The 15,892-nt window shown below is 40.4% G+C and overlaps 1 protein-coding gene across 1 annotated transcript; it reads left to right on the top strand.

Moving 5' to 3' along the window:
- The first annotated feature begins 6,195 nt into the window (after window positions 1-6,195).
- gcdhb (glutaryl-CoA dehydrogenase b) lies at window positions 6,196-15,468 on the top strand. Its single transcript, XM_010874985.4, has 11 exons — window positions 6,196-6,327; window positions 7,470-7,581; window positions 8,863-9,018; window positions 9,298-9,360; window positions 10,604-10,774; window positions 10,883-11,012; window positions 11,942-12,158; window positions 14,250-14,353; window positions 14,461-14,586; window positions 14,712-14,872; window positions 14,976-15,468. The coding sequence occupies exons 2-11, from the start codon at window positions 7,485-7,487 to the stop codon at window positions 15,047-15,049; spliced, it is 1,299 nt and encodes a 432-aa protein (XP_010873287.1). The 5' UTR covers window positions 6,196-6,327; window positions 7,470-7,484; the 3' UTR covers window positions 15,050-15,468.
- The last annotated feature ends 424 nt before the right edge of the window (window positions 15,469-15,892 follow it).

Here is a 15,892-nt window from a genome sequence, read left to right on the forward strand (position 1 = left end):
TTTACTAGGATGTTCCTTGCTTAAAAAAGATGACCAATGAATGCCAACTAAACGTTGAAGGGCATGCAAATGGACGAATCACAGGAAATGGGGTAAAGCATACTGCAGCAACGCTATCATAACGGTATTTAAAGTTGACCATTTGCTGATCTATTTATCTCAGAATGATCGTGGCCTTGAAAGACTACGATTTAGGCCTATAGCCAAGTTATAATGTATTAGATAAATTGAGCAACACAGACATTCCAAATTAAATGAACGTGTAGTACATCCAGTAAACAAAAAATATTTTCAGAAGAACAATGAACGCCCATCTTCTCAATTCAGATGAAATGGGCACTCATTTGCATCATTAGACTAAGGGGTAGGCATTGCATAGGCGTAACCGCTTTCCTGTTGTTAGAACTGAAACCCAGAGACCTTGGTAATGAGAAAGGGGAACTATTTTGTGAATCTGCACCTGTTCATCAACTATTGTCCTCATTGGTGCCAAGGTTCACTGGTCTACCCTTGGAAAAGTGCCAGAAGGTAGGGGGAGGCCCATGCTGGGGTAAACATACTATGAGCATCTTAAATTTGTAACTACGGAGATATCCAATGAGGGCCACAAGTCTAGAGTGGGGATACAATGTCCCGGCCCATTTGGGGAACAACAACTACCAGTTGTACCAGCTGTCCCGGCCCTTTTGGGGAACAACAACTACCAGCTGTCCTGGGCCTTTGAACAGGATTTATTTTTTATCACCCTTCTCTTCATAATTCTCAACATCCAGAGGGACACTGAGCATTTGTGTTGTAAATCGCAGTGGATTTTTTTCATTCCTTTGGAAAATCAGCTAATCAAATATGCTCTGTCTATCTCATACTAATATATGCAACTGGATAAACAAACAAGGTGATGGAGTACCATCACTGTAATAAACAGATTTTTCCTGAACAGCGGCTTGGGGACATGCATAAGATAAAGAGGCTATTAAGACTGTTGTGACAGCATTTACATCCTATGTAAACACACTATCTCTTCACACTGGCTATGAGGCACGCTGTAAGGCCTTTTTCAGTGCTTCGGCCAGCTCCTGAACCAGAAGGTGTATAAACTCACTGAGTATTTTAGCAGGCACAGCAAGGGGCATGGAGACAGAAGACCAACAAAAAGCCTGGAGTCATCTATTGAACAACACAATTCAGAAAGAGAACAAGGAAACGGTTGAAACATACGCAGATCCTTCTCTGTTACACTTGTTTGGTGTATTTGGATGTGGTGTATATCACAATATATGGGTCCTTTGTGTATAATGCACAGGAACACAGACAGTTAGTTGTGTGCAATCTGAGCTCTCTTGATTGGACACTTTGATAAGTGACCCCGATAAGTCTCAACAAGAGGCTGGTGTGAAGGGGTGGGGCTGGCCCTTCCAGCTGATTCTCCAGCGTTCCAGCATATGCCAGTGTTCCCCTGGGGCACGCTCTATTTGGTTCTGAACTTCTGTAGGTGACATGCTCTTGGCCGGCAGGTGCGGGGTGTAGATTTGTGTTGCATTCCTTTTTGAGGTAACTCTAAAATGAAAAATGACCGACAACCAAACAAATCAGTTGTGTTGTTTGACTTGTTTATTTTGCCCACCAGTCCTGCTTGTTTAAAAAAGTATTAAAATAGTATGTAAGTGCTATTTAGATTGTAATAACAACAATACTTAAGTGTGTTAAAACGGATCCACTTATTTCACAATTTAGTATACTTATAATACCTGATTGGAAATATAATTTTAGTACAATGTGATTCACATAAATTCTGAGTATTTTAAATGTATTCAAATGATAATTACACTCAATAATTAGAAGTATACTAAAGAATCAAGTTCAATAGAAAACTCCATTGAGCTTGTTTTTTCAGTACTAGACTATGCTTAATCTGTGTCTGCAAAACCAACTCTTAAAGTATAATTATTATTATTTAAATAATAATAACACAACTATTTTAATTATATTTCCTGTAATAAAGAAATACTTAAGTGGTTCTGAAATGATATAGTTTGAGAGGTTTTGCGGACACAGACATAAGCCTAGGGCTGGACCAAGACCACAAAAAATTGAGATCAATGGATAATCACCTTGGGAATTTATTTTTATTCCATGGGTTTATTTTTAGACTTGGGTTAACCTGTGTCTGTCATGTTTCAGGAATGGAGACAGAGCCAGTGACAGGATATATGGGTGTTTATTGGAACCCAAAGGAAACTCGAAACAAAAGCGAGTTGGGACTTCACCCAAAGTAAATCTAGCCCATACCTAGGGTGCACAACAAGAACTATACTACTGTAAGGCAACTCTATACTCTCAAGGTGTAGCACACAGCATACACACACAAACGTAACATACACAATAACCCACAAGGACACGGGGAACAGAGGGACCTATATACACACAGCTAATGGTGGAGAAAAGATGGCTAGTTGTGATCACTGTTTGCACAAAGACAGTCCGGGATTGGATAATGAAGGCTAGGGCGGTGCTAGCTAGAAGGCCGGCAACTCCGACCGCCAGCACCGGAACGGAACAGCAGGAGGATCTGCCACGCTGGTGGATGTGACAGTGTCCAAAAGGATCTGCCACGGGGGTGGATGTGACAGTGTCCAAAAGGATCTGCCACGGGGGTGGATGTGACAGTGTCCAAAAGGATCTGCCACGGGGGTGGATGTGACAGTGTCCAAAAGGATCTGCCACCCTGGTGGATGTGACAGTGTCCAAAAGGATCTGCCACGGGGGTGGATGTGACAGAGTCCAAAAGGATCTGCCACCCTGGTGGATGTGACAGTGTCCAAAAGGATCTGCCACGGGTTGGATGTGACAGTGTCCAAAAGGATCTGCCACGGGGTGGATGTGACAGAGTCCAAAGGATCTGCCACGGGGGTGGATGTGACAGTGTCCAAAAGGATCTGCCACCCTGGTGGATGTGACAGTGTCCAAAAGGATCTGCCACGGGTTGGATGTGACAGTGTCCAAAAGGATCTGCCACCCTGGTGGATGTGACAGTGTCCAAAAGGATCTGCCACGGGGGTGGATGTGACAGTGTCCAAAAGGATCTGCCACGGGTTGGATGTGACAGTGTCCAAAAGGATCTGCCACGGGGTGGATGTGACAGAGTCCAAAGGATCTGCCACGAGGGTGGATGTGACAGTGTCCAAAAGGATCTGCCACGAGGGTGGATGTGACAGTGTCCAAAAGGATCTGCCACGGGTTGGATGTGACAGTGTCCAAAAACCACCCCTTAAATTATTATTCTTATTGGGAGTTTTAATATTTTGACTCAATTTTAGAAAACTCACTTTCATCATGTCAAATTTCTGTATAATGTCCTGTCATTGCTGTGTTTTGGAAGGTTGACTATATTTTCCTTAGCAGTAGTTGGCCAATATAAGGTTTAATTAAAGTTGTTTGAATGGACTAGTTCAGGCCCTATTAAAAGATTGTCAGCAGGTGGCCCTGTTGCGCTGAGGCACCACATTGCCCAACAGTATCCCTCAACTGTAAACACGGTACTGTAAATGTGTACATTAACAGTCAATCTATCTATATTACATATCTACTGCTCATATCTCATTGTCATACACTCACCAATCATTTGAATTTATTTGAATGTTAACTTTGTGTATATGTTACTTTGTGTAAATCTTACTTATTTATGTAGTGGACGAATAATTTCGAAAGCATCGGCATAATTAGTAATAACAATGTATGATCGACTTTTCCTAAAATCTTTATCACACAAACAACTCTGATGGCCACTCCTTGAATTTACACGCCCATCTAATAACCCAATCAGAAATCACACTACAGGTAGTGATGACCATTCGAGGCTTCATTACCGATCTTCTAGCAGCAGGACATTGTACTAGCAGCGGTAATTCCGATTTTCTTTTTCAAACTAAAAGTCATAATTGAACTATATAAGGCAGTATAGTTAACAATCTAGTCTATAATTTTCTGTTTAATGTCCGTTCCAATGTTGTTCTGGTGTTTTCTATATTACAGACTTGATTGTTAACTATATTGCCTTATACATTTCAATGGCTTTTATTGTGATAAAGAAGTGTGTGCTGCCAGCATAATATCCTGGTGCTAAAATAACTCGAAGCCTCGTTTGGCCATCACTAACTACAGCATGAAAAAAGTATAGTTTTAAATCAATGTAATGATGCAAGAAAGCACCCATTGTGAGTGATGGATATAGAAATAAAAAAGTTCCGTGTTCAAATGTTACTCATTGAAAGGAAATCCGTTTTAACTTCAATTTGCCACCTTCAAAATGGCGATATAACCTAACCACCGCTGACCATTGAATGTGGCGCATGGGCTGAAGTCTGTTCCATAGAGTAGGATAGATGTTGCATCAGTAGTTTTGCTACAGACATCGTCAATGGCAAGGTATCCAGTATTTAAATTTAAGCTAAATACCAAATGGGAGGGCCCTTCCACTCTGAAGGTGTCACTTGTGCATATTGCCATTGAAAATTATTTAAGGAGTAGAGTGCTAATTAGACATCAGCCCCGTGGCCCCATGTAAAATGCAACTGTTACTTTGAAAACAACAGGTGTGATTTGTTCATTTGAATTTCATGCTTGTTTTATTAATAAGTGGAACTTGAGCTTTATCATTCAAGTTATGCATTATCCTGAAGTATATGCATTTATTCTAATTCCTCACCAGTCTCTGGAAGAACCCTCTTAGTTTTTTCAGCGACACATGACAAGGGAGGGCACTCCAGTCAACTGCAGAGGCCGAACTGGCTGGTTTGAGATACACAGAACCGTCATGTGGGTCAGACCTTTAACATTATCCTTTCTGATTATCATTTTGTATGACTCGGTTAACTGTGTAGAACCTCATTGTCTGATCCATCTGTCATCCTTTCTGGTTATAAAGTAAGTTCTACCCATGAACGAGGTCTCAGAGGAACACGAAACATATGTAAATCTGTGACTCGCAATTTCATATAATATGTTACATTAGCTTACATTACAAAGCGCTACCAAAATGTATAATACATAAAAATGGATCATGTTACAAACGCTATGAAAATGTAAGATATGTTACATATATTATGGATCATATATTATGAATTTACACAAATCATATAATATTGTAGAGATTGGCAGGCAGTTATTTAAACCCTCGATATTCGGCCCCTAAGACAGGCGCACTACCCACTGCTCCAAATAGGGATATCCCATTTGGGGGATGAATAATTATGTTAACAAGGTCGCTACAATACCGTACCAATGCATTTTAAGGTTACAGTTGACATTGGGTATCACAGCACTGGGGTTAAGGTTTGGGTTAGGGTTAGTTATCACAGCACTGGGATTAAGGTTTGGGTTAGGGTTAGTTATCACAGCACCGGGATTAAGGTTTGGGTTAGGGTTAGTAATCACAACACTGGGATTAAGGTTATCATTAAGGTTTGGGTTAAGGTGACTTAATGAAAAAGGTTACGTTAAGGTTAGGTATCACAGCACTGGGGTTAAGGTTTGGGTTATGCTTTTAAAAAGAAATTGCCTCTGGTTGGATTTAAACCTGCGACCATTGAAATGAAGGTGAGGGATTTTTCCACCTATAAACCATCCACAACCAAAGATTCTGTCTATTTAACTCTTACTGCAGTCACCAGTGATTCCACCGGCCGGTCTTTACCGTTACTTAACCTGATGTAATATATCTTACCAATTAGGCTGTCAAATATTTCCGTAAAATGGTTTATGTTTGGCCCTAGAACCAGGCTGCACCCACATGAAATAATGAAAACTCCTTCAGCGTCACCAAAGACCTAAGACTCCATAATGGGAAATGATGCCTTCGAATAGGGCATTGGAGATTAAATGGGTCTTTGTATTGAATAGGGAAGCATCCAACAGGGTGGTGTGAACATTGTGGTAGAGCATGTGTTTATACAGTGTGGGCAGTATAAGAGGGAGAGAATGAGTATGAGGGACAGTTTGATGGAGTGTGGAATTCAGGAATTTAGAGTGAAGAACATACTAAGGGGTATAGGTGTTGTTGGTTTTAGGATATTTTTTGTTTATTTGAGGGACACGGGGATGGTTGGTAGGATATGAGTTTGTCTCGTCTCGTCCCACACTCCAGTACAAAAGGGGACGGTAATGCGCCACAAAAGCTGGATGCCATCTGCCGTTAAAAACCATTGAAGAGGAAGAAGAACGGGAAATAATGTAGAGCGTCCTCTAACATTCTCTATGGTCTGTCCTCTACCCCCGTCAATCTTTATCTGGAAAGGGAGCCCAGGTGTCACGGATCTTCAGCAAATACAGGTCAGTCTATCAAAAGTAGACAACGTTTTAGAGAAGTTGATGAAACAGTAAACCTGGCCTCATGGTTACTCTACTCTAGTAACGATTGTCCCATTGTAAGCCTTGCTAAGTATAGGGATTGCTTTCTGTACATGTATTGTTACATTAGTTAGCAAGGGGCTAGCTGAAAACATTGTTTAGTAACCACAACTAACATTGTCATTGTACCCGTACTCAACTAACGTGGCCAACCCACGGTGTCATCCTTTACCTTAAGTTAATAGCCGTATTAGCTGCCTGCAAATTGATATTTCGCTATGAAATAATTAGCTTCAGTACAGAATATTGAGGTGGCTATTGCTATATGATGTAACAACATAACTTGCCTGCCAAATACCACATTTCGCTTTCAACGTCATCATTACGAAAGGGAATTCTCTGGAGGAGTTGTTAGTTCTTAGTTAATTTTTTTCTATTGCACTATCCTAACTGGCTGTAACCAGACGTCTGTTATTTACAGTACTGTACAGTTGTGCAATAGGTTATATAGTGTCACTATTTCCAGCACTGTACAGCACAGTGCAGTGGGTTATAGAAGCTTTCTCAGCTAGAGCCACCTGCTTTCTCTGATCATTAACGTTTGTCTTCGTCTCAACAGGGTGGACGTTACAGGCACCCAGCCCGTAAGGTTATTTGTCTGGCAAGGTTGAACGTCTGCTTTACAAAAAGTAATCTCGTAGTCGCTATTGTTGTTGATCAACACATGCCCTTACGGCCCTGCTATGCAGATATTTATAAGCGTCAATGCTATTGACGTTGCACGTCGTTTCTATCAACTCCAAGGGAAAGGACAAAGTAATAAAACAAATATCCTCGTATGTCACCTCAGGCTAGGTCCACATATCGTCTTACCAAAGCTTCATTGTAATGGGGATAAGGTAACAAAACCTCTCCGGATCTATTTCGATTACGTGTTTTCCCACGTCTGTGACATTTTAGTGAGTTAGTTTACCACAAAGAGCTAAAACTAGGTTGCCGTCAACGAGCCAATTTGACCACAAACATACTCTAAAACGGATGTGGGCGAGAATAATGTCAATAACATGTCTTTCCACAACTAGTTCACTATCTTCTAACCAGCGTGATTTGACTTTCTCTTACAGACATAATTATCCATCATGGCTCTAAGAAGTGCTGTGGGCCGCCTGCTGTCCCAAAGATGTGCAGTCATTTCAGCATCAAGATCACAGGGATCAGCAGCGCCTGCACAAAAGAGTATGGGTATACCATGAATCAATTACAAAGCAAGAGTAAAACTATCGTGGAAATTCTAATGAGAAAAGGTAGAAATAATATTATTTCTTTAAACAATTAAAGATATGCAAACCTGGAGCTAACTAACAACCAGTAGTCATACCCCTTGAAGTTAGCCATAGCTGTACTTATCTGCTGTAGACACAAACATACATACACACACACACAATGGCCTTACTCAATTACTTGATTATACATTTAATTTATTTAACATTGCTATAAGCAGTATAATTTAAATGTAATACGGAATAACTACGTTTTCCGCCAAACGTTGTCACCAACGAATGACACACCACCACAAATCATATCACTCAGATTCCAAACTGATCAAATTCTATAAACATGTGTGTTATATTGCCAACATTTGGTAAGTATTAATGTTGTTGCGTATGTTGAGTCTTAAAGGGATAGTTCAACCTAGATTCATATTTGGATGAAAGTCCGCTTACATTGACAAACAGAAACAAACTCAAAATATGGGTCGAAGCAACTTTGACCAAGGTATGGTTGTTGGTGCCAGATATGTTGAATCCAGCATTTCAGAAACAACTGACGACCTGGGATTTCCACACACTGTAGTCTCGGGTTTACAAAGATTAGTACAAAAATATCCAGTGAGGGGCAGTGATTTGATTAAAAACACTCATTACTGAGAGGTCAGTGTAGAATGGCCAGATTTGTTCAAGCTGACAGAAAGCTGAATAGTGCATTTCATGACTTTTGATCAAATAAAGTGCAAAGTTAGCATTTTCAATCAGTTTTAGTGCCACCATCTTGGCAATCAGTGAAATTTAAATTAAGTCAGTTAAATCTCTATGACGAGATATTGGATGACAATAACTTTGATGCCAGTAGTAATATCATTTTCTAAATATATTGTTCCATAATATCAAATGTATCCATTCTATTTCTAGTATATTCAGCATTGAAGATTACATTTTAAAAACAGTTTCCCCTAAATTAAAAGCTCAGGAATATCATATGGTTGTGGTATTGGCACAGCTATTCTACTGTTTATATATTGCTTGAAAACGAGAATATATACAATACTTTTGCTGAAATATAAATAGCATGACTTTTTCTTCAATAGTATTTGATGGCACATGGGTTTCAACTGTACAGAAGAGTAAATAAGGAAATCTTTAAGTGTAAAATCGTGCATTTTATATTTTTGTTCAGTGCACAAAGCAGCATTACCTCTGTTATACGTTTATTTCATGTAGATAAACCTTACTCCCACAGATGCAGAAAGGGTCAGTGAAAAGAAGTTTAACTGGCGTGATGGCCTGGAGCTGGAGGGGCAGCTGACTGAGGAGGAGATCATGATCCGAGACTCAACCCGTGATTACTGTCATGACAAACTCATGCCCCGCATTCTGATGGCCAACAGAAACGAAGGTGGGCAAACTAGTCAATTCATGGGAACGAGCTAAGGTGAAATCCAAAAGGATCAGGTTTGGAAGGGGAATTCACTTAGCCATGTACCACACCCCCTTACGCCTTATTGCTTACATATACACGACTATCAGCCAATCAACACTCGGGATGCGAAGCAACGAGTTTACAACATTTTTGGGTTTCAACTAAAACACAGAACGAGGGAAATTTTTTATTTAATAGGGCCATGTCAATATTATGAATTTTATGCAACCCGTGTTAACATGCTGGCCTTTTCAGTGTTCCATAGGGACATTGTGTCAGAAATGGGGGAGCTGGGTGTCCTGGGTCCAACCATTAAAGGTGAGTCAAAAACCTTTTCTGGATTACACTGTTTATAACTGACTACATTTGCCTAACCCTAGAAAGGAATGAAATCCCAAACAATGAAATTCTGAATTTGTCCTTCCTCATTCTACTAAATCAAAATGTTCTGTTTCCCAGTGTATTGGGATAACTAGTAAGCTGTGATTTATTAATTTTTTGTAAAAAAAAAAAAAGTAATTATAAATATTAGGCACTAAAGTTGTTTATTTTCTATATCGACATTGAGTTAATGTGAATTGTACACAATGGCACTTATCTCTACAGTGATGGCAGCACTGTGACTTGAGCTTAAACAACTCACAGCAGAATTGTAGAATTAAAGGGCATTTTCGAAATGTTTCAATAACACAATGCAAAGTGTATTCCTCTAATTACCCCCCCATGTAGAGAATGGTATCTGGAAACCCTGTCTACTTAAGACGGCGCTGTGTAGAGTCCTGCATCCTGTATCATGCAGCCTTTCATTTCCACTCCTCTTAGAGAGGTGCTATTGGGCATTACTAGCAACATGCTTTCTCAACCAATGCTACATTCTTATTTGTAAGGCTTTTTGGGAAAATGTCCATTTGATCCATCTTCCCATTTTAGCTCTAAATGAAAATGCATACTAACTCTGATTCCAGAAATGTTTTATACATATGGATCATGAAAAGAAAGTCCTTTCATATTTCCACCTCCTGTTTTTGGAATTTTTACTCTAACTAGGTGAGAACAAATAGTTGAATAGGTTTTTTCTATTTGTCACCTGATTTACACAAGAGATTAAGACATTTTAGGCAATATCTGTGCTGACCGTGAACTTATGGAAACGGTTAGCTCCTCCAAACAATATGACCACCAACACAGCACCTCGCTAGCTGCTTTGGGCTTGCTGTTGGATTAATGCCAGTGTATTGTCTGTCCTACATTTGTATCTTTATTTTTTTTCATCCAAACCCCTGTCCCAACAGGAGACCTTTTTCTTCTTGCCAGTCCATTATTTTAAATATTAATCTGTTCTTAATCGGCGTGTCTGGTTAAAAGATAAACACAAATGAGGACTTTATTTTAGCAGATACTCTTAACCAGAGAAATCACCTTAAGATAGCCAAGTGAGACAACCACATCTCTGTTATAGTATGTACATTCATGTAGCAAACTAGTTGAAATGTTTGTAGTTCGATAAACACATTAAACAGTACACAGTTTCCTCCCCTAACTCACTATCTTTATCGACCAGGCTATGGCTGTGCTGGGACGAGCTATGTCGCCTACGGTTTGATTGCAAGGGAAGTTGAGAGAGTGGATAGTGGCTACCGATCTGTCATGAGTGTTCAGTCCTCCCTGGTCATGCATCCAATCTATGCATATGGTACTGAAGAGCAGAAAGAGAAGTACCTGCCCAGGCTGGGTAAGGAGGGGATACCCAACATCCTTAAGGTCTCACCTTCACATTTTGTTATCTAGTGAACGTTTGAATGAGGCGTTCTCTTCCTATGTGGCTTCTCTACCTCCCAAGCTCGCGGGGAGATCCTGGGCTGTTTTGGGTTGACTGAACCCAACCACGGAAGTGACCCCGGCGGCATGGAGACCCGGGCCAAATTTAACCCTTCCAGCCGAACCTTCACCCTCACCGGCTCCAAGACCTGGTGAGTGTGACTGAGGGATTACTTCTAGTGACCGAGACGGGTTCCCTTTCTGTCATTTTGGGAATGACACCGTGAGGTGTGGCCTCTCATCGCACCGTCCCAATCATGCCTCTTTTGGCCAATGGGGCGGCGTTGCTGATAACTCAGTTGGTGACCCAATACGAATCTACCTACAGTGGTTTGGTGGCTGAACTTTGGCTCCACACCATAATGCCACCACCTCTCTCCTTTTCAGTTGGTATGTTTGTGTTCAAAGGTGGTGTTTCATTTTTCACCAGACATGCCACCTGGCATTGAGGCTAAACAACTCCACCTTTGACTCATCTGTTTTGAGCACATTATTACTGTAGTTTATTTCTTTACCCAGATGGCAAATGTTCCTTCCTGACCTCCCATGCACGCCAAGTTTGTGCAGTCTCTTTCTTATAGTTGACTCTTGCACTTTGGCATTGATTACAGCAAAAGAGGCTTGTAGATTCTTTGAGGTCACCTCAGGTTTCTTGGAGACTTCCATGCTAATTAAAATATTTCTGACTTGCTAAATTTGGTTAGCTTTATCAATGACTGTGGTTGGAATTTAACTGAAATACCCACTTGTCCAAATGTGTTGAAAAAAATAAGCAGCAACTTCTGCGTCCTGGACTTTGTGGTTGTATACACAACCATTGAGGTCATTGACCCTGACACTGTTAAACCAAAACCCTGAATGAGTGTGTTGATTGGTAACCCGGGCCTGTCAATCAGGTTTCAGGGATTTTATGTTGCATTGTTTTCTCTTGGGAAATTCAGGCTCACCAGCCTCATACAAATACTTAGTTTTCCATGAAGTTCTGCAAGTAGTTCTGCAAAACCACCCTAGGAAAAACCAGGCTTACCATGACCTGGTTTTGGCTTAATATACCTTCCATTGTCTTGTTCACCCTCCTCAGGATCACCAACTCCCCTGTGGCAGACATCGCTGTTGTCTGGGCCAAGTGTGATGATGGAAAGGTGCGTGGCTTCATCTTGGAGCGTGGCATGAAGGGATTCTCCACGCCTAAGATCGAGGGAAAGTTCTCCCTCAGGGCGTCTTCCACTGGCATGATCATTATGGATGAGGTGGAGGTCCCGGAGGATAACATGCTGCCCAGAGTGTCCGGTTTAGGGGTAAGCAGAGGCCAGGATAAGTGTTGTGTAAATATTTCTATGTTGATGAGGCCAGAACTAGAAATTCATAGTGGGACCAGGTGACTGGGATTTAATGCTCAGACTAAGTTTCCAGTCCCCCGAGTGAAACAAGTGCATTATAATAAATGACCGTAACCAGTGTGACATGGAATAGTTAAATTATTTTCAGCGTGCAAAAGTGAGTGTGTGTGTTGTTGTAGCCTATTGTATTTACGTACAGAATAGTCTCCCCTAAAACGTTGAACAGAGCTTTTAAATAATAGAATTACCTCCTTACTCATTCACATTATTGTTGTGTTGCAAAAGCTGAAATACTTCTGTGGAAAAAGTTCTGAATGGTTTGTAAATCTAAGACTAATTAATCAGGAACACCTCTAGTAGTTCTGGGTTGGACCCATTTTGCCGTCAGAACTGCCGTTAAAACCACTTCACCACCGAACTGCACCCATGCCGGGCATTAGTATAGCCTATTCGCATTATATCATTTTCCCTCATTAACATCACGCCAAGTTTGAATATTTTGTTAGACACCATTAACTAGTGTTAAACTGAGTAACATTTCTTATTGAGTTCACCTCCACCACAAATTGTATCTATGAACTGTATGACTTTTGCCACTGGCCGTTTTAAAAGATTATTAGCAAGTAATATGTCGCTAGACGCCATTATATTGTGTTAGACTGAGTAATGTTTCTTATTAAGTTCACCTCCACCACAAATAGCATCTATGAACTTTATGGCTTTTGCCACTGGCCGTTTTAACAGCTTTTTAGACATTTGTGAATGACATTGATACAATAACTACTGTTATCGTCACTTATTTTGATACAGACTTAAGTGAAAAGATGAGAGAATCATATGACCAACAAAGTGTTTGTCTATCCTGAACAAATCCTGAGACATCATTCAAAAATCCACCAGAAATATATAGTAACCCCGTTTCATTTTAGGCTTCCCATAACGTATCTACTCAAGGTTGTAGCCAGCAAGGTTTTTGTGTATCCTGAACAAATCCTCTTTTTCAACTGAAAAGACGAGAGAATCATCTTCGTATTCATATTTATATTGTTTGTGACTTAAATATGTACATTTTATATTTATACACTGTATATTGCGTATAGAATGTTGTTAGGGACAGTAGCCTACATATTTTCCAGTGTATTTGTCATCTTTGTCTCGCGAATATAGAAAAAAAAGTGATTCTACTAGACGTCATCTGAAACATGCGGATTGAATGTAGTTCAGGCGTTACTAAATTTCATTGACATTTTTTGACATGCTTGAGTGTAAAAGTACCAGGATCCACTTGTTTTTCCTACATTACTCATCTCCACGATGACCGGTATGGTCCTGTATGCAAGGTTGCCAGATCATTAACAGTAAACCGTGAAATCTAATCTTGTATACAACCCTGCCTGTGAAAAGCACATGAAAAACAGCCCAATTGTTGGGGAAACCTGCCCATCTGGCACCACTGCCAATATGAAAAGTTTTTCCTCCTATGGTCACATTCGCTGTAGTATATTGCTGTTTGGCTATTAAGTGTATGAGCGCAAAATTATTTCTTCCCATGCCGACACACAGGCTGAGAGCGAGATTTTGGAAAGGGGGCCATCTTTTAGTTTTATATGCAGGAAAATCCCTGAATTTAAGTCTCTTAAATTTACACAACATTGGAGGAAATAATTTTATATTTAACAGTATTGCATAATATACCGATCAGCCCTAACATTATGACCACCTGCCTAATATTGTGTGGGTCCACCTTTTGACGACAAAACAGCCCTGACCCGTCGAGGCATGGACTCCACTAGACTTCTGAATTTGTGCTGTGGTATCTGGCACCAAGACGTTTGCAGCAGATCCTTTAAGTCCTGTAATTTGCGAGGTGGGGCCTCCATGGATCTGACCTGTTTGTCCAGCACACAGATGCTTTTATTGGATTGAAATCTTGGGAATTTGGAGGCCAAGTAAACACATTGAACTTGTTGTGAAATACAGGGACATTTATTGTATTATACCCTGGACATAAATGTAAAATAATTAACATGTATTTCTCTCGGGCTCCAGGGTCCCTTTGGTTGTCTGAACAACGCACGGTATGGCATCGCCTGGGGGTCATTAGGTGCTGCAGAGTTCTGCTTCCACACAGCCCGTCAGTACACGCTGGACAGGTGAGGTCCCTCCAAGTTCTCTCTTCTACTGACTTCCTGTGTGAGGCTTCTTTTGTTCTGAGTGAGCATAAGGAATTCTGCTTTGATAGTTACTTCATCCTTCTCAGAATTCAGTTTGGAGTTCCACTGGCCAGAAACCAGTTGATGCAGAAGAAGATGGCTGACATGTTGACAGAGATCACCATTGGCCTTCAGGCCTGTTTACAGCTTGGAAGACTCATCGACGCCAAAAAGTAAATGATGTGGCACAAGCATCTTTACACCATAAAAGTACTACACTGACGGCTACTCATGGTTATAATTGTTTTTCATAGTGAATAGGGCCTGAGTCTGACACTTCTCATGCTTTCTCTACTAGGGCTGCCCCTGAGATGATCTCTATGCTGAAAAGAAACAGCTGTGGGAAGTCCCTGGATATCGCCCGTCAGGCCAGGGACATGCTGGGAGGAAACGGTATCTCTGATGAGTACCACATCATCCGCCATGTTATGAACCTGGAGGCCGTTAACACATACGAAGGTGACGAGAAAAGGGGCCATAACTAGGTCTAAGAAGATATGGGTGTGTTGGTGCTGTGTGTTGCATTGGATTTCAAAGCTGATGTGTTGCATTTGTATTTCAGGTACTCATGACATCCATGCCCTGATTCTGGGCAGAGCCATCACCGGACTGCAGTCTTTCACGGTTAATAACTAACTGCCAGATGTTCATACTCAAACACCAGTAACAGAAGCATCAAGTTAATCTGTTCCTTAAGCAAAGGTTGAAAAGTTCTTCACTTTCACTGCTTTGATCGATTGATCTACAATATCACCAACACTAATGCTGTCAGTCTTTAGTTTCTGGAATATGTACATTAAGGGCTTTTTTGTATATATGTTTTCAAACAGATTAAGCTTAGTACCGGAGTAAAAAATGTATGCTCATTTCAGAATCACAATTGAAGTAGCATTTCCCTTTATGACTAGGCTTTAACTGTGCCCAGGAAGGCAGCCCTAAATCTTTACGTGAAAGATCAGGTTGGGTTTTCAACACAAGTTCCCAACAATTCTGAAATGTAATTATTTTAAAGCTGATTTTTCAAAATAAAAGGCAAAGCTATTTTTCATCCTAAACCCCTAGTACTGGTTTGTTTGAACAATTTCTCCATACACTGCATAACCATATAGATAGATAAAATGCTTCAGAATGTTTTGTCCTCACCACTGTTAAATGTGGCTGATATTAAGTTGGTTTTAGTCCTCATAACCAGATGTAAATGTCCTGCATGGTTTGAAATGTCAAAGAACAAGGTTGTTTATTCAATCCTTTCATAATTAAAGCTTTTTGGATTACTCTCATGGATGTAGCAGTTTCCCTTGCTGGCAACATAATGTTACTGTAATGCTCCCATTTTAATACTAAAATTAATTTAATGGTAATTTCTTCATACAATAGTTGCACTCTAGGTAACAATAGTTGCACTCTAGGTGTTGTCTGAGAAAATGTGAGGTCATTTATAGACAAGGTGAAATCATTTTAGAAAACAATGTGCTTTTG

Source organism: Esox lucius, chromosome 11 (genome assembly GCF_011004845.1).
Source record: "Esox lucius isolate fEsoLuc1 chromosome 11, fEsoLuc1.pri, whole genome shotgun sequence".
NCBI classification, from domain to species: domain Eukaryota; kingdom Metazoa; phylum Chordata; class Actinopteri; order Esociformes; family Esocidae; genus Esox; species Esox lucius.

Coding starts and splice junctions, on each gene's coding strand:
- gcdhb (XM_010874985.4), top strand. CDS start 7,485: ATGGCTCTAAGAAGTGCTGTGGGCCGCCTGCTGTCCCAAAGATGTGCA. Junction 9,019..9,297: donor GATGGCCAACAGAAACGAAG/GTGGGCAAACTA, acceptor TGGCCTTTTCAG/TGTTCCATAGGGACATTGTG. Junction 10,775..10,882: donor GAAGTACCTGCCCAGGCTGG/GTAAGGAGGGGA, acceptor CTACCTCCCAAG/CTCGCGGGGAGATCCTGGGC.